General features: G+C 43.5%; 1 protein-coding gene across 2 annotated transcripts in view; it reads left to right on the top strand.

Annotated features, from left to right (window-relative positions):
* LOC115348975 (phosphatidylinositol 3-kinase regulatory subunit gamma) overlaps positions 1-15,817 on the top strand; it is an 83,804-nt gene extending 67,987 nt beyond the window's left edge. For both annotated transcript variants that reach the window (XM_030032565.1, XM_030032567.1), the window contains 8 exons: positions 13-111; positions 1,552-1,732; positions 2,583-2,708; positions 3,477-3,619; positions 5,359-5,535; positions 6,367-6,441; positions 6,806-6,976; positions 8,429-15,817. In XM_030032565.1, the coding sequence (XP_029888425.1) occupies positions 13-111; positions 1,552-1,732; positions 2,583-2,708; positions 3,477-3,619; positions 5,359-5,535; positions 6,367-6,441; positions 6,806-6,976; positions 8,429-8,630 (1,174 nt within the window). In that variant the 3' untranslated portion in view covers positions 8,631-15,817. The remainder of the gene's footprint in view (positions 1-12; positions 112-1,551; positions 1,733-2,582; positions 2,709-3,476; positions 3,620-5,358; positions 5,536-6,366; positions 6,442-6,805; positions 6,977-8,428) is intronic.
* Positions 15,818-19,050: the final 3,233 nt, after the last annotated feature.

Below are 19,050 nucleotides of genomic sequence, written 5' to 3'. Positions count from 1 at the left end.
TCCGTTCTCCAGGGAAGAAGTAAATGACAAACTACGAGACATGCCAGATGGAACATTCCTGGTGCGTGATGCATCAACCAAGATGCAGGGGGACTACACTCTGACGTTACGGTAAGCATTGAGCAGTTGTAGTCCACATAGTAAAACCCTGAGTAGCTAGTTGCTGTACTAGTGACAGCAGTGGCTGTGTAAAGCTGACATGGCTCAATTTGAGAGATGTTCCCAAAAGTACTGCAGATCACAGAATGAGCAAATAAATAGCCAGGTCCGATAGTTGGTTCTGTTCTGTGCATTGAATCCTGTCCCTCACTAAACACTACTGTAAAGATCTCTGTGTAGATTAGATGGGACTCAGGGAGGAGAGCCACTCAGTAGTGCTTCATAGTTTCAGAACTGCTAAGGTAAAAGGTATTTATAAACTAGGGCTTTGATTAATGGGAGTGTGTTGAATATCTCGTCAGCATGCAGCTCTGGAGAATTGAACAGAATGTCTTTGTAAAAAGAGTATCTTGTGCTTTCTGATCTAAAGTTTAGGAAATATTGAACTGGAGCCATGTTCCTTTCTTCATTAAAATTGTCTGCAAGTGGCAGACTTCCCAGAGCTGCCCCAGCCCTGTCTGCTGCAGTTAGGCACCAGACCTCATGTGACTAGCTGCTGGTGCCTTGCCCAGCCTGTCCAGCTGCTTGCCTCTGCCAGGCTCCCAAGATTGTTAGAGGCAAACAGGCAAGGCGCATCAGCCACTGCCTCTGTAGCACACCTTTGGGAGTTACTATGGTAGGGTAGATATTTGATCTTGTCATGAAATTCTGTTGTCTTAATGGCAGGTTTGACCCCAAGGGTGTAGTTTAAATTCTGCTTTGACTTCTGCCTTGAAGTTCATGGTTTGTGCACTAAGGTTTGGCATGATTTGGTTATTTTGCTGAACGCAGATGTCATTAGGAACCAAAATTGAGAGTACAGGAAGGACATGATATTGTCTAAACAGTCTGTTGGTGAAAAAAGGAAGAAATGAGCACTATGTTTGTGGAAACCTCTAGAATGTATAAATCTGGATAATGTCCTAAACTTACAACCATCTTGTAATCCTCAAAGGATTTTGTTTAGGTTCATGTATCCTGTGTTAGCACTCATAACTCAAAAGACTTGTTAATCACTGTATAAATGTATACTGGGTTGTATACTATTAGTGACCCCAAATTGTGGGTTTGGGTTTTCGTATGGCTCCTTTATTCAGCCTTCAGCATCCTCCTTTTCCCTTGCAAAACTTCTGGCAAATCTAGATCCTAAATACCATAAGCTGGCTCCAGAATGAACACATAGGAAGAGATTTACTTTGGGCTTTGCTCCTGTTCAAATATATCTGATAATTCTGTGTATATTGACTCTTAAACTACCTAATATCTGCTAGTATGTAAAGAATCACTATGAAGGTGTACAGTGTCAAAGCCACTTGCCCAGGAATTTCACTGGTGTCTTTGTTAGCAGCCTTAGTGTTGAAGAGGGATAGGAGGTACACAGTAAAACCTCTAAATGACTGTATCACTTTACAGGAAGGGTGGCAACAATAAACTGATAAAGATCTATCATCGGGATGGAAAATATGGCTTTTCTGATCCACTAACGTTTAACTCAGTCGTGGAACTCATTAACCACTACCGCAATGAGTCTCTTGCTCAGTATAATCCGAAGCTTGATGTGAAGTTGATGTATCCAGTGTCCCGGTACCAGCAGGTAAGATCTTCATTGGACCCCAATAGCTAACAGTGCAGACAAGAAGAAAATGGCAAATGTGTATATAATTTTGTTTTCTCTATGTGAAGCCAGATTTTTTTTTTTTTTGAAAACTGGAAAAAAAAAAAGAGTTTTCACATTTGACCTTGCTTTGCTCATACTAATGGATATTCCAAATTGACTAGCCGTCTAAGTTTCTTCATTTTATCAAGTTCCCAGTCTCCATCTGAGCAGTCCAATAGAGAAGTGAAACCCTGACATGCAGCAGACTTTAACCTCTGAGAAGCCTTTTTTTTTTTCTTTTTTTTCCCCTGGACCCTTGTGGACCCACAGGGCACTGTTACAGACAGTGTTGCCCTTGAAGCACCTATGAGCCATGCAGCTGCGTAGCTGTGTGTAGCCATCTAAATTTTTCAAGAATATTTTTTAAAGTTTTATTCAGTAGCCTGAGACACTGTCCTGCATTAAGGAAAAAACTGCAGAGCTTTTTGGAAAAAAAATACTCTGATCTTTAACTTCAGATTCTGAGCAATTCACTTCCTCCTTTCTCCAATAGGGAATAGCAATCCTAGACTGAAGCTGTAGTGTGTTTTTGGAAGCTTAGTATTTTGGCATAGTTCTTGGTGTCCCATAGTTCCTGTTCCTACTGTCTGAACTGTGGGGCTTACTGCGTGGAGGAAGGGGGATTTAGATACAGTGTTTGTGTTCTGTTCTGTAGAAACCTGATAATAAAAATCATGCTAATAGCTGTAAAATGCAAATGTGCACAAGTGTATTCATTTAACCTAAACAAATACTCTTAAGGAAAAGCTGCTTTGCTTGAAGACTTAATAGCTTTTTGTATGTACAGGATCAGTTGGTGAAAGAAGATAATATAGATGCAGTAGGTAAAAAGCTTCAAGAATACCATGCTCAGTATCAGGAAAAGAGTAAAGAGTACGACAAATTGTATGAAGAATATACCAGAACATCACAGGTTGGTTCTACTTTAGCTATGTGTAGACTGTGTTTCTTGTTGTTTAAAAAGTAAATTATTTTAAGCTGTTATGGCTAATAAAGGCAGTCCCAGGTCAGAAAATACAAGGAAAAAAACCAGTAAATTGTGGAATAGAGCAAGGTGGTTTCAAAATTGATGGAAACATTGAATATTACTTGTTGCTGGTAGTCCTAGAGGTATGGTGTTAGAGCAAGGAAGAAAGAGGAGCTGAGCTTCCTAGTATAAGGTAGAGCGGTGGAGGCGGCCATCACCTACAAGCTTTGCACTGCAGACTTCTTCCTTGGCTGCTGAGTATTTCCAGCTGCTGTATGCTGCAGTGAGAATTGTAGAGGGGTTTGTCCAGGTTCTTTATAAGTCATGTTCAAATCAGATACCAGATATTATGCATTAAGGAAGTGTGAATACAGTATTTGGACTGCTTCTCGTAAAATAAGATAGTTCATATATGGGGAGGATGTTTGCTGGCAGTCTTCCTGCAAACTAGGATGGAAAATATGACTAAAATATTTCAGGGGTTTGCAGCCTAATAGAGAGCATCATGTGGGGGAGGAGGGTAGACTTACAGGGAGTAAGTCTTCCCTGTACTGCCCTGACTCTACTCGGATATTTGACTAAATTTAAAACTGATTAATCACATTTTGACTTGAGGGGAGAACAGTTCTTCTCAGTCAATTTAGGGAACATAATCAAGTCTTGCATTGTCATCTGTATCATGAACAAATGATGAAGAACTCTTTCCTCACATAGGAAATTCAGATGAAGAGGACCGCAATTGAAGCATTTAATGAAACTATTAAGATATTTGAGGAACAGTGCCACTCACAAGAGCGATACAGCAAAGAATACATTGAGCGATTTCGCAGGGAGGGGAATGACAAAGAAATTGAACGGTAGGCTCTCAAGTTGTTTGCTTACAGGGAAGAACTAGTGTCCATGTTGACACTCCCATGAAATTCTTTTGTATAATACTGCATCATATAAAACACTTTGTAAACTCAGTATTTTGTCTGAACCTTCAGTAAAGCCCTCTTCTGTCAAGGAATTGCATTGTAGACAGAAGAGGTGGGAGATCTCTGGATTATTCTCTCTTAACTTCAGTAAATCGAGATACCGTGATGAGGACCAGGAAAGGATCAGGAAATAATAATTTTATTTGCTTATCCCACTTCTGTTTGGATTTGCTCGGAATATAATTCAGAAAAATCTTTTACTTGTAAACTGAAATGTACATAGATCTGGTAAATCTCATAGTCCATAGTCAATTTTAGTCACTTTCAAAGAAGATCAGTATTTGATTGCCACTACTTGGTAGTGGATAGTGGTTGTCTAACAGAAATTCAGTAAGGGCCTCATTTGAAATTGCCCTCCTGTGAAGATACTAGCAGAAAAAGCTGTATCTGGGCCTTTGAAGAAATGCTAGGTATAATGCCTAACTTGACACAGTGCTTTATGAATCACGGGAGGGTAACCTTAAGGAGATTTTTAGACTGAAAACAGTTACCTGTAACAATCTTGTTATGCGGTTGTGGTGCTTCATTCTGACTAAAGATCAGTTAACAGGGGAAATATGTAATTCTCCTGATTCGTACCAAACCTGCAAACTAATCTTGAATGAAGAGACAGGCAGCGTTACTACTCCTGGTAGCTCTTGATCAGTAATTGAAGTCTGCATTTGAAATCTTGCTAGTACTGATACCTATGGTGGGATTGCATAATTGATATACCAAAAAGTGAATCTGACAGTGAAGGAGGGATCTTTTCTAGCTTACCCTCCTAGAGATAACTTGTTCCAGCATCTCTGCCAGAAGGAAATATATTAAGGTAAACTGAAGGTTCAAACTATGCAAAAGGGTGGTAGGCCTTCTGGCAAGAGGTCTTTTCTGGCACTCTGTTGTGGTTTAACCCCAGGCAGCAACTAAGCACCACAGAGCCGCTCACTCACTCCCCCCTGGTGGGACGGGGGAGAGAATCAAAAGAGTAAAAGTGAGAAAACTTATGGTTAAGATAAAGACAGTTTAATGAGTAAAGCAAAAGCTGTACACGCAAGCAAAGCAAACCAAAGAGTTCATTCACCACTTCCCATTGGCAGGCAGGTGTTCAGCCATCTCCAGGAAAGCAGGGTTCCATCATGCGTAATGGTTACTCGGGAAGTCAAAACGCCGTAACTCTGAACGTTCTCCCCTTCCTTCTTCCCCCAGCTTCATATACTGAGCATGACATCATATGGTACGGAATATCCCTTTGGTCAGTGGGGTCAGCTGTCCCAGCTGTGTCCCCTCCCAGCTTCTTGTACACCCCCAGCCTACTCACTGGTGGGGTGTTGTGAGAGGCAGAAAGGGCCTTGACTCTGTGTAAGCACTGCTCAGCAATAATAAAAATATCTCTGCACTGTTTTCAGCAGAAATCCAAAACATAGCCCCATACTAGCTACTATGAAGAAAATTACCTCTATCCCAGCCAAAACCAGCACATACACTTACAGTAATTTTCATGTTAAGATGAGGTGGTCAAAGGGAGGAGCTGCTCTTAAGGTAGTTCTTGTGATACTCTTATATAAAGTGCTACTGGTAAGGTTCAGTCCTTCTAGACTGGTTTGACCTCACCTCTCAAATATTACACTTGTTTGCAGGATAATGATGAACTATGAAAAATTAAAATCACGCCTGGGTGAGATCCATGATAGTAAAATGCGCCTGGAACAAGATTTGAAGAAACAAGCTCTGGACAATAGGGAGACTGATAAGAAAATGAATAGTATCAAGCCTGACCTAATTCAGCTCCGCAAAATCAGAGATCAGTATCTCGTGTAAGTAAGCCTGACCTGTACCTCAGAATAGTGTCTCTGGTGACCTGATTAATGACTGTTTCCGTCAGGATAATGGGAATTTAATTTTCTTTTCACAACCAAAGTTCTGTGAGTGCTAAAGTACTACATTCTGGCATGGGATGTCTGAGTAATTGGTTGGCCTCTTCATGACTTAATTACTTAAAGAGCCTGCCACAACTAGGTGCACATTCTGCAACTCCTGTAAATAAAACATTTAAGATAAATGAGTTATAAACAAAACCTGTGCCTGGTAATACAACAGAGGTTAGTACTTTTTGTGCTAGGTGCAGCAGATGTTGCTTGTACCCACCCTTCATTTCACGGACACTGCTGTTATCCAATTCCTAATGTCCTTGGGCTGGGCTCAGTGCACTAGGATTGTGGCAGAAGACAGAGGGAAGCACACTGTCTCAGAAGGTGATGTTAGAAGATTAGAAGAAGCCAGTGGCAAGACCTATTTTGTTTTCCCAAGAGAAACAGACAGCTGTCACAATTTGTTTTCCACTTCCTTTCTGGACTGCACTGTGCAGAGGCAGTACCTCTTCCTCAGCTCAACCCTCCTCTTTCTCCATTTAAGAGGTTGCTTCATGTCTCCTTTTTGCTGTGTCCAGTAAAGGAGGGACCTCAGAAGATGATGCAAGGAAGCACTCTTATGGAATCTATGGTCTTTCTGTGGCTCTTGCTACTGGAGAACAAACTAACCCCAGACTGTTTCTTTGTGGAACCTTGTGTCTGAGCTTCAGCTTGCTCAGTAAGAAAACCCGTACATGTACTCTGAAGTAATGTATTAATGCTCTCTTCTTCTGGCAGATGGCTCAATCACAAAGGGGTGAGACAGAAGCGAATAAATGACTGGCTGGGGATCAAAAATGAAAATATTGATGAGTAAGTGTCATTATAAATACAATTTTCGTGAGAAGTGTTTTCTCTTGTGGGGTTTGGTAATATGAAACACCAGTTTCTTAGTAAAGGACTATAGAAAAAGGAAGGACTGCAGAAAAAGGGAGAAATTCTCTAGGGGAACTGTATGTCATGTGAGGCACCAACCCTGCTGAAGCATTTAGGATTAAACGAAGTTGCAACAGTTAAGTTCTAAGTTGAAGCCTTTAATATCTGTGCATTAGGAGCCTCACCTCCCAGTTTGGGTGTGTTCTGGTATTTCTTTGAATGATTTCTGCAAAATAAATCACTCTGCCTATGAACTCCTTTTAACTTAACCAGTGGGTCAGTAATTTATTCTCTCTTTCAGCACATACTTTGTGAATGAAGAAGATGAAAACCTGCCACATCATGATGAGAAAACTTGGTTTGTTGGGGATCTCAACCGTATCCAAGCAGAAGACTTGCTCTGTGGGAAACCTGATGGAGCATTTTTAATTCGAGAGAGTAGCAAGAAAGGATGTTATGCTTGTTCTGTGGTGTAAGTCTATTTTCCTTTTTGTTCTAACTACTCAATTCATAAATCTCTACCACAGCTCTTTATTTTGGAGAACAAAAGCCAGGCCTAGTCTAGGCCTACTCATTGGAATGTGTTGCATGTTTGCAGGAAGACTAGCATGGTAAAAGCTTTGTTGCAAAAATGTGCTTTGAATGCGCAATAACTGTAGTCCTAGCAGTCTCTTCAGTCACCACAGTAACTAGTACAAAATTCTGGAGTATCCCAACTTGAAGCTCTACAGTCATAAGTAAATTAAGGCCAAATTCTCCCATATTATTCCCTGCCAAGGAATGCATGGGAAGAAGAAAAATGGGACTGTAAAGCTTTAACATCTTCCATTCGTGTTTTCAGACATGGCCAACTCTAGATGCTTTCTCTTGTATGTTTAAGACAATGGTGGTGCTTCAGAGGAGACGTAACTTGTGAGCAATAGTTTTTATGACATTCACACAGCCTTGCATTGATTTCTTGTGTTTCACTTCGTTTTATGCTGGTGTAATGGAGGTCAGAAATACTCTGATTCCATTATCTAAAATCCCCTTCAAGCCTGTTCTGGAGTGCAAAATGGCTTTCACTGATTTATTTCACATGAGGTTAATTGCTTCTGAAAGCAAGTCCAAGAAATTATTATGTGAAGGTGTATCACCTCAAGGTAACTGGAGATTGTAGTATCTGCTATGTTCAAGATATTGTTTGTCACAGTCACTGAAGTGATGGGTTCATCAGATACTTCTGCGTGGTTGGTATTGTACTACAAGATAGCAAAGGGATGGCATAACGTAAGCTGTTCCTACATGTGACTTGGATTGTAATAGGCTCCGGTACAGGGATTACATAATACTCGATCTTTCTGGCAGATAAGTTTTTCTAGCAGCTTTGGAAATACTGTGTTGCAGTAACTGCTTTGCCAAGTTAGGGACTCAGTCGCTATGACTTCAGATAATGAACCAACTTGAACCCATGCCATGTTGAACATTAAAAAAATGCACACTGAAGGTTAGTGCTGCATTTCATGAAATACTCTGTAGATCCTAAGAATTTGTGGGTTTTGGCTTCTTTGCTTAGTGGAAAGGTTTCCAGATAAGTTGAGCACAAAATCATAGCTGACTTCAGGTGCTTATCTTCTTGGTTAAGCTCTTGACTTTTTTTTTTTTCCTTCTTTTCCAAGAAACATTTGGAGAACAATGCAGTAGGGAATTGTACTGCTGGGATAGAAGAGGCCTCTTATGTGGATTATTATGCAAGAGTGTTTAATCACATGCCCTGAAGCACTGTTTCTTCACAGACTATATTAATCTCCTCAACTTGCATCTGCTGGGTCCTCCATTATGTAATTTAGTGACTGGCAAGGTTGCTGCATTAGTTAATTGTTAATAGACTGTCACTTTGGGTTTGTCCTTTGATGTTAAACTCTCCTGGTTTCTTTCTTTGCAGAGCTGATGGAGAAGTGAAACACTGTGTGATCTACAGCACTCCAAGAGGTTACGGGTTTGCAGAACCATATAACCTGTACAGCACACTTAAGGATTTAGTTCTTCATTACCAGCAGACATCCCTTGTCCAACACAACGATTCCCTAAATGTCAGGCTTGCCTATCCTGTCTACGCACAGATGCCCCCCTCTCTCTGCAGATAAATTTTGGGGAGGAGGAAAGTGTTGGCTATCTTGGATTCTTTTCTACAGTTTTTATTAGAACTTGGAGGGCATTCTTTCTCCTTAGACTGCTTGTTTTGCACAAGAAGTGATTCTGTGAATGTGAATCAAAAAGAGGCCTAGCAGCAACAAGACGACAACTTGGGTGTAGGTGTCCTGGTGCTACCTTAAAAGCTCAGCTGTGCTTTTACACTGATACTTTTGTTTCCTTATGAGGGGAATAAACTCAACACAACGCATACAAAAATACTGGAAGCAAAACATCGTTTTATGGAGATAATTTTTTGCCAGGCACCTTCAGTGGAACTTCTAATTGGATTTTGTTTTCTCTTGTTCTTGTAGAGACAATTTGAAGCCTCTGTTTGAGGCATCAGTAATGTCTTTCAGTCTTAAACTCCCAAGAAACTAGGGGGGAAACTACCACAGCAATTCTTCTCTGTTAATTTTAGCAGCTTCACTGCGATTCAGCCGAACTTCCAAAAGAGGGCTTGTCTTGAGGTAGCATGGAATTTGGTGAGAGAAGACCAAAGGAATTATGGGAAAGCTTCAGGTTTTTATTTAAATGGAAAAATGCTTGTAAAGAAAAGTTGCTTTATTTTTTTGCCAACAGTATAACAAAGTTTTGGTTTCAATGGCACTACAGGTCTTCACTTAAAGGAAACATTTATAACCAAATTGAACACACCAAAACTTTGTTCATTGCTAGATTGAGCACTTATGGGGAAGGTTGCATTAGCATCTGCACATACTTTCTGCACCAAAACTTGAAACAAATAAAAGGAAAAGCTAAACATTGTGTGGCTTCAAAACACTAAATTTGTCTGATCTGATGTAATTGCTCAACCTCCTCTTTCTTCACCCCCCTTCCTCCCATCCGTCAGCTTGGGATTCTGTTTTCAGTTTTTAATGATACTGTGCTTCAGAATGTAAACTAGAATGAAGCTTGCGCTTGCCTGTTGCAGTTCTCTTGCTGAACAATGACAGACTCTTGTAATGCTTGATTTTGGTATAAAAGAGGTAGGTGCAATTGAATGCTTCTGGATGGCTTATTGTACAAAATTCTTTCATGAGGTGTAGTCATTTCCAGTTGTACAGAAGTGAGCATGCTAATTATAGATCTCCTCTGATTTGTTCTTTGCAAGCTAGGTTCTGAGCTCTCGCACCACTGCAGCCAAGCAAGATTTTAGACTGGTATAATCTAAATTCCCTTGTAGTTATTTTGGACATGATGCAAAACACGGGAGGGGAAGAGAGCCGTACTCCTCAGTTACTGGATGTCTGGTACCATCCTTTGGCAAGGGCTGCTGTCAAATACTGGAGTGGGTAAGTCCTGGGCTTCGTCAAGTATAGCAATCATCCAATAAATCCCCTCCCTGGAAAGTATACAAAGCAGCTTATTTCCATTCCTTAAGCTTCTAAAGCGAAAAAGAGCTAAATTTGGCAAACTGAACCACTTGGCATCAAAGCACAACTGGCAAAGTAATTGTTCAGTGTGCAACCTTGAAAGTTACTTTTGTTCCTGTTACTGGAAGCAGTTCCCTTGCAATGCACCCATTGTGCAGGACAGGAAGCAGACAGTCATGCAGGTCTGAGAATGCTATAGACCTTTTTCTGACCCTGGGTCTTATTTCCTGTTCAAATGTGTTGGTTTGTTTTTTTTTCTATAATGCCTGGGCAGTAGTGCCAGGCTTGTTGATGTTTAATGTTTACACTAGAAGTATTATTGAGATGAATGTCATGAATTTGCAAGCAGGGAAATGACAAGGCTGGAGCACTGACAGCCATTGCAGGAAGGGGTACTCCAGTTGCCTGGCATGCCTGTGAGATGTTTTATTTTGCACTAATGACCCTGATGCATCCTAGGCACTTTCTAATCAGCCAATGTGCAATCTTCAGGTCAAAGAATTCTGTAGATGCCGCTTTTCTAACTAAATGAAACATTACAAAACTTAACCAAGACTGGGTGAGAGGAGGAGAAGATTCATACAAGTTGCTATGTCAGAGTGACCCACATCTGCTTGTGTGTCCCTTCTCTCCCACTTTCCCAAGAAAAGGAAAAACGAGATGTAGCCTTTGCTCTTGGTGAAAATCTGGAATGGATTCCGCAGTGGTATGTGGACATGGAAATTTTTCTTTTTAAAGAAACTTGCCCTACCTCTTGGATAATTTGCAGTTCTAATCTGGTAGCTGTAAAGCCGTCATTCTCACACCTCTTGTGTATCTAGCATTCCCTTGGTGCTGGGCTGAGTCCAAATGCCTGATGAGAGAAATCGGTTCAAAGGCACAAATGATAGCCAGGTGCCTCATGCCTGTGGAAAAACCTGTGCGAGAGGAGTGTCTGACTGTTTTCTTTGCCTTTGCAATCTTGCTGTGCTCTCCTCTTATAATGTTAATGTTTGAGGCTGATGGGGCATGTATTTCTGATCCCTGTTTTTGTGACAGGGACAACCTGGCTGAAGTTTCACATCTGCCCAGTTTTTAGATAGGGCTTGTTTTTTGTTTTAAACAAGCAGAGGTCTACTTTCGGGCTCATAAATCCTGGCACACCCTCACAGTACTGACAGCAGCGGGATAGCAAAGTGGGACTGTCTGAAGTCTCCCTGTAGTGGAATCTGACTGATCCTGTGAGGTCTTGGTCCAGGCTCTGGCCCCGGCTCTGCCAAGGTAAATACAGTGTAATTCCACTGGCGTCTGTGAAGGTAGCTTGGCTTTGTAGTGGTGTGAGTGAGTTGGGATTCTGGCCCCCCACTCTCTGAGATCCCTTTGCAGATCACAGGTGATGTATTTGCTGTGAATGATGCACTCAGAACCAATAAGCCATCCTGAATCATCCTTTGAAATTCTGTTTTGCCCAAACCTTCAGATCAGGGCTATGGGCAGACTAAGCCCATATTCCTTGTATTTGGCTCCATTATCCTCAGCAGTCTCTGTAGGCTGTGTTTTGCCGCTGTATCTCTCTGTGTTTGGTTTAGGCACCTGAGTCCCAGCTGCTGCGATTGTTCCCCTTTGACTCTCATGAGCCATTGCACAGATGCTTTTTGCATCTGTCTTGCACTCGTAGGGCAAATGAAAATGGGTATAAAACCGACTGACGTGTAGCTGGTGTGATCCACGGGACAAGGGCTTGGTCCTGCTGCGCTCATTGTGCTCGGCCTGATTCTGTTTGCTTAGTAGCATTGGAGGTGTGAGAACCCACGGCTTCCAGGAGCTGTTCTACACTTGCATCACTGAGAAATCAGAAATGGGCCTGTGAGGTGCAGGATTACACCCTAGTTTGACAAGCAGCTGTTAAGCCTAAAACAAATACAGGAAATGTGAACATAAAGGCAAAACAAAGGACCTCCAGTTCTTTTAAAACAGTGAGATGTGAGAAGGTTTTGGTTTCAAGAATCAAAACGTCAGGAGGAAAGGGGGAAATAGTCTCACTGTTGTAGCAGCTGTCTGTTAGCGGACTGCAGTTAGAGGAGTACTGATCTCATTGACCCATATTGTATTAAATATATATGTAGAGTTAAATTAATAACTTTGCACAGTGTTAAATGGGGGTGGGGGGGATGTTGAAACTTGAATATGCAGTTTCTTCTAATTTGTTTTGAAGTATATTTGCAGGGATCAGGGGTGATTCAGTATTTTGTATTTGTATGGATGGAAATCAGGTCTACTTCCACAGTTGCCATTCACCCCATTGTGTCAGCCACGAGTGCCATGTTTTTGAAGTTAGTCAGTTGTAAATCTTTTCCCAATAGTTTCTTTATTCATTACAAGTAATCTTAGAATGGGAAGAACCAACCTAGAAACAGAGGGATGTCCCGACAGACGCTTCACTTATGCTTATGAAGCAGTAATATGTGATTGGCCACCTTCTGATACTGGAGTGCTCTAGATTTGAGGGCTGTATTTTGGTTTGTTTGGTTTTTTATAATTCTCATCAGCAGTGGATTAGGTTGCTGCTTTGCACTGTTGGTAATTGCAATCTAGAGTTATATCCACTACAGCCCTCTGTCTTATGCCAAAAATAAAATGCTCTTTCCACACTGTTCTCTCTTGATGTGGCAGATGGTCAAGAAGTTTTCCATTTAATGTGATGGGCCTGATTCTTTTCTCACTGACGCTAGTGTAAGCAAGACTTCCACAACCGAAAGCCATTCCCAGAAAAAGAGCTTGTATTTAATCATACCTGAATTCAAGTCACAGCAGGGCAAAAATCAAAGTTTGTCCTTCACAAAGCCAAGCAACTGTAATGGGGACTGTGGAAATGAATGTTGACACTTAGTGCTGTTTTGGGGAGGACAGGGGAAGGAGGAGGGTCTTTGTTGCCCCAAATCCTGGGCTCTCTGCAGGCTTGGGTGGCACCATGTCTGTAACTGAATGCTGTGGCTGTTTAAAACAGCAGAATTGCTATAGGAGTGTCACACCTTAAGTTTGGAAAAGCCCCTTATTTGGTACTTGAACAATCTCGCTTCTGTTTTTGAATGTCTGTTTATTTTTTTTTATTTTTGTTACACTAACAGGGAATAAAAATCTGAAATGTTAGTGAGTCTTGTATGCTTGCTGCATTGTGCAGACATGAAACAGGTACTGCTTGTAGATCAGGAGGGGTAAGAGACAGGTTAAAAATGCAGTTTTAAAAAGCACTATGATAGGTTGGGGGTTGTTTTGTTTAGATCATGTTTAAAATCAGGGTTTTTTACATGTAGTTTCCTTATGTTGATTTCCAACCTCTGCTTTTTGAAGAGCAAAATCAAAATAACATTCCTGAAGAACAAAGATGCTGTGAGGGGAGGGGGCTTAGGCTTGCTCAAATTCAGCAGTCAAAGCAAATAGCTTTAATGAAGAGGAAGAGTCAGCATCCCAAAGCATCCCTCTGGCTGTAGTTTGATGAAGCAGTAGACAGACCATGAAGTAGGACCTCTGCCTTGAACCATGAAAGAAAGAGGAGACGCCAGAGCAGACCCTTCCCTTTGGAATAATAGGTTGTACTCTCCTTAACTGTGCGTGCAAGGAGATAGTTAGGAAATTAATAGAAGTCCTTAAGGAATTGCTCCTCTTTCTGTATTGGAAGGGAACTTGTATTGCTGATCCCCTCGTTTCTCTTAGCGTAACCTGTGCAGCCAGGAGAAGGGAACCAAGTTTCTAGCCCAAATAAATGCGGGCTTGTTCGTGAAGCCGCTCGGCTAGTTAAGTCCTGCGTGAGGAGTTGCTTTGGATGGGGTTAGATGAAGTTTGTCCAACATTTTTGTGAATCTTGCATTCTGTGGGCAGAAATACTTTCCACTGAATGGGAAGGGAAAAAAAAAAATCTCTCTTGAAACCTTTTCAACTCCTTCCTGTTTGTTCACAGGGGCATATAGGGAGCTTTAGCTTGTTAACTGTTTAGATGATGACAGTGCTTGAAGTGCTGGTCTTTGGGGCTGGCTCCATACGATTAATGCAGAATTTGCATTTTTTTAATTGCTATTGGCATAGACTCGCCATATTTTATGACTAGACTCACCATTTCTTCTAAAATTTGCCTTTAAAAAAATGTAGTATGAGCTTCAGAGGCAAAAAAAAAAAAAAAGTAGAGAATGGGCCCTTATTGACAGAAAAAACACCTCGTTGATCAACCTGTATTAGAGAAAGCAGCTTTAATTTGATGCCCCCCTCCACCACCTTCCCTTGGGATTGCTTCTGTGAGATCGGCGTTGGCAAACGAGGTGGGGACATTTCCCCCTGTATTCAGCAGCGCTGTACCCACGTGCTTTCCAAGTGCTCATAGAAGGGGCTCGGGATCATTTGGAAAAGTGATTGCATCCAAAGACACAAAAGTCTCCAAGGGTGAATATCACCCCTGGCATCAGTCTCGTTGCTTCAGGGGAGTTGTAGGATGCTGGGGCCAGCCGTGAGCTGCCCCTGGGTCTCTGTCGGTTGCGGTGGGGGTTTGTGTTCAGTCGGCTGGTTGGGGTTTTGGTCTGTTTTGTTTTTGTGAGTGACTTCTACATCCAGCAAAGATACGTTTGACAAAACCTGTTAATTTTGTATATCTGGCTGTTTATTGCACCATGGGATTGTAATGGTCTGCATCATGTGTGTGTGCGTGCGTGTGTGTATATGTACTGTATGTATATAGGTATATGTAAAATATATTCACGTATACATTTATATGCATTAGCTGTAAGTGGCACTGCCCCTTAAAAATAAAACAAAATTCACTGTTAGCACATTCTGCCATGTGTTTAGGCAGAATTGGGTTTGTTTTTGTCAAATGAAAAGGAGTTTATTGTGTTCATCTTGCATATGTGCTTCTGAAATGCTGAACTCTGGATTTCCTTGGGGGGTTACTACTTCATTTGTAAACCGAATTGAATTGGAGTGTTATTTACTCTGGGACAAAGCATTCAACTTTGTTCCAAGCAAAGGTTTAGCAAAAGAAACCCTCTTGCTCTCCTGCGAGATGCAGTGAACGTTTGCACGTTTCAGTAGACCCCCAGACCCCCTATCCAGAGCTGATGTGCAATGGGTGATGTTGGTACGTGTCCCTTTGTGAGTGGACTCTTTGTATAAGGTGTGGTTCAATGTAAAGCATGAGTGGGTGTTTGATCTTGTATCGAGGGCTGAAATAACAGCACACTCCTTTGTACAACCTTTGCATTAATGTTTCTGCTTTTCTTTGACTTCTATTTTCTTTAAGGGAAACTGCATCTGTTAAGAACCTGCTTCTCCAGAAGCTATCGAATTATTTTGTTTTCCAGATGAATTCCAGCATGTAACTTTGGTACTCTTGTTTGTTATTTGTGTAAAACCTGTTCTTCTGTCGTTTATGGTGTAGTCAGGGGGGGGGGAAAAAAAAAAAGAAAAAAAAAAGGAATTCATGTAGTTTAACTTTTAAAGAAAAGAAACAAACTGCTTCATAAGGAAACCAATTGTATGTTAGTGTTTTCAGACAAGTCATCCTGTAGTTTCTAGCTCAGTAATGCAACACTGTACTTGTCACCAGGTGTGTTACAATTTTGCTGTACTTTCTTTTACTAGATGGTTGGGCTTTTAAATCCCAGACACTAAGCATCCTGGGCCTACTTGCTCTAGATCAAAAAAATGCAATAAAAAAGTTGCAATAAAGCACATTGACATGTAATGTTTTAGAAGGATGTACTGACAGCTGTTTCTAATAAATTCAGAACTGCAGCGTGGTCGGGCTGTCATGGTGTTAGCTGTGTTTGTGTCTCCCAGCCGAGGCCATGAGCATCATCTTTAACAGAGACTTTAAAAAAAGACTCACAGATGTCCAGTTCGCTCTTGGCTGGAGCTGAAGCAGCCGGGCCCCAAAACCCTCTCGGGGCAGAGACAAGGGAGGAATACACGTAGCACATGTGCGCTCCTTAACAGAGCTTTTCCTCTGTTCCTTTCACAGCGTCTTTAGAGAGAGTAGGAGCCATCAGCAATGTTCTTGCATGCCTTGTTGCTTCCTCTGCCTGTGTTTGGTAATGCCGCTTGTGGTGCTGGGGGGAGAGGGTGGCTGCAGCCTTCCAAAAGACCCAGCTCGGCTGGATCCATTCGCTTAGATCCTTAATTTCAAGGGAGTTTGGGAAATCACCATTTGGTTTCCCAATTCCTTCATGAGCACCAGCCCCTGGGGCCGCTGAAACATCAGTGAGTTTGTGGGTGATGTTGCCAATCCTCTTCCATTTCACCTGCAGGCGTAGCAGGAGGGTCCCGGCATGCTCGCGGTGCAGCAGCGGTGTTGTTCGGCCGAGTTCCAGCCACTGCAATGACACAGCCCCTCGCCCACAGCCCCAGCATTTACTGTACCAGGCTGTGACCGCACAGCCCACTGGCAGCTGTGGGGGCTCGGGAGGGTTACTGCTGCAGGCACCTCTCCATATGCATGTTTTGCATTTTCCATTCGAGGTCTCAGGAGCTGCTGGGGAAAAGCCCAAGTCGCATGGGGCAGCCTGAGGGTGGCCAGCCGAAGGGCTTGGGCAAGCTTGAGGACTGGCAAGGGCAATCTTGGGGGAGCTTCACCCCTCAGACTTGGGAGTTGGATGGAATGCCACAGCAGCGTCCTCGGAACATTAGGGCAGGGGCAGAACTGGTCTGTGTGTGGCTCGGCTGGCCGGGATTGCAAAGCGCTCAGTGTTTTTGCAACCCGATGAGTCGACGTTCTTGCAGACTGCTGAGCAACGATTTTCCAACTTGCTGAGTCGACCATTAAAAAAAAAATATGCTGCGCCAGCATTTTTTCACATTGCCGAGTAAGCCTTTTCAGCTGCTGAGTCAGCGTTCCCTCCATCGCCTGAGCCACGGGCCCCTTTGTCAGCAGGCAGGGAGCACCGAAAGGGGCAGAAAAGCCCTTGGTCGTGGTGCAGAGGAGCGGGGAGCACCCGCACGGACTCTGAGGGCTTGCTCGAGCATCTATCTTTACACCCAGCAAGGAGGATGCCCCATGTTAAAGCACCCTGAGGTCGGGTCCCCTCTGCCTGCTGAGTGCTCCCCGCTGCCACCAGTCCTGCCTGCAGGGATGGGGCACAGCACTGGAGGGATGCGGCCGGCCCAGAAACATCACCCAGAGGCATCGGGAGCCACGTGGCTCCCAACGGATGAGCCGTGGGCATTGCGGGCTGGTGTCCACCGCATCGGTACCCCCGGGCGCCCAAGCGGGAGGAGAGCGAAGGGGAAACATCAATAAGAAACTGGGAGGACTCTGCAAGGCGCTCCTGGGGATTGGCTCTTTTTTTATTATTATTATTTAATTTGTTTCTTTTTAATAAAGGCTAATGAGGTAGAATTACAGGAAAGATGTAAGTCACTAATTGGCAAATCATTTTTCAGGGCTTTGCCACACGGTTCATTTCGTTATGAAAACATTACAGCCGGGAGCCGGCATAGGAAATTTCCAAGCGGCCGTGCTGACTGGATGGAAAGAAAAACACCTCCCAGCTCAGATGTCTTCTTGGAGAAAGGGCAGATCCCTGGGATTTTTCCATCCCCAGCAATGCCACAGAGCTTCCTGCAAGTCTCCTGGGTTCCATCCCCCCCCAGTCACAGATGGGACCCTTCCTGGGGGCACGCGATGCCCCGGCACCCCCCGGGTATGGCACCACAGGGCAGAGGTGTGGGACGGATGGAAGGACAGACGGCCTTGGGATGATTTCATGGGATTCCTGTTGCCCCAAGGCAGGAGCCGGTTGTAGTGGGAGATTCATGGGTGGATCTTGCCTATGGGAAAAAAATCGGGGCGGGGGGGAACTAAAACCGCTAAAAGCCTGCCCTCCCCCAGCCAAAATGCCTCAATGTAAGGCATCAGGGTTTGGTTCGAAAGCCATGGGCTTGTTGCAGCAACCAAGCTGCTCTGCTTTTTCTCCTTGGTTTCAGCTCTCAAAACAGACTTATTTTAGTCTAATAGTTTAGTTTAACAGACACCGTGTTGCTGGGTGGCAGGAGCAACATAACCACCAGCCGTAGCTCAGAGTACCGCAGACACATTCATAAACAAATGGCAAGGCAGTTAAGATGGGCTGCATGGCACCCTGAGCTGCCTAAAAGGGTGGGTGGGGGGTCCCTATGGAAACCATGAGGGACGTGGTCGCCTGTCCCCTCCATCCCGCTCCAGCATGCATGGCCAGTGCAGGGGACCCATCAGGCTCATCTGCCATGAACGAAGCACTTGAGCATGGAAAGGCAGCCGACGTGGCTTCGTCTCACACCAGTCCCCACCATGACTGGGGTCTGGGTGGGTGGGAAGGTGCCCAAGAAGGAGGGTGCAGCCTGCATCCCCTGGGAGCAGGACCTCCCCAGGGATGCACAACCTGGCCAAGGCCCAGGGAGACACGAGGAGGATGGAGGAGCGTTTGTCCTGGCCGTGAACCACAATTCCTCCCAGTGAGACACGAGATGCAGCATTTCTTTCCCTGGAGCATCAAGTCCAAGCTTGGATTAGGGGCCGGCAGCTTTCAAGTAAACTGGCGGATTAGGGTTGGACACAGATCCAGAATCCCCATTTCACGGGAAATCTCATCATCTCACTCACCGGGTTTCATCTAAACTGGAACAAAATGTTCAAATACAAAATTTGTCTCTGGATAATACTTTCAAGGGGAAAAAAAAAAAACCCCAACACAACAATTTTGGTTCAGCTGGCACAGGCCCATGCCAGCATTAGCCTTTCTCTACTCATACAATCCAAACGCCCAGGAAGGTTTGAAGGATGGAAGCTTCACCCTGACCAAGATAAACTGCTTCACTGACTGCTATGTTCTCCCTGAGTTTTCATCAAATCTGCACTTTCTGATGGCAAAACTTTCTCCCTGGGGAAATCGAACTGGCTTTTGTGGAGAAGCGATGGGTGGGAGGACAAGCTGCCAGGGCACCCTCTGCATGGCAGTTTTGTGCTCCCTGGGGCAGGGAAGGAAAGGTGCAGAGCACC

The sequence above is a fragment of the Aquila chrysaetos genome, chromosome 12, assembly GCF_900496995.4.
Source record: "Aquila chrysaetos chrysaetos chromosome 12, bAquChr1.4, whole genome shotgun sequence".
Taxonomy (NCBI): Eukaryota; Metazoa; Chordata; class Aves; order Accipitriformes; family Accipitridae; genus Aquila; species Aquila chrysaetos.
This window is presented reverse-complemented; position numbering and strand designations above follow the sequence as displayed.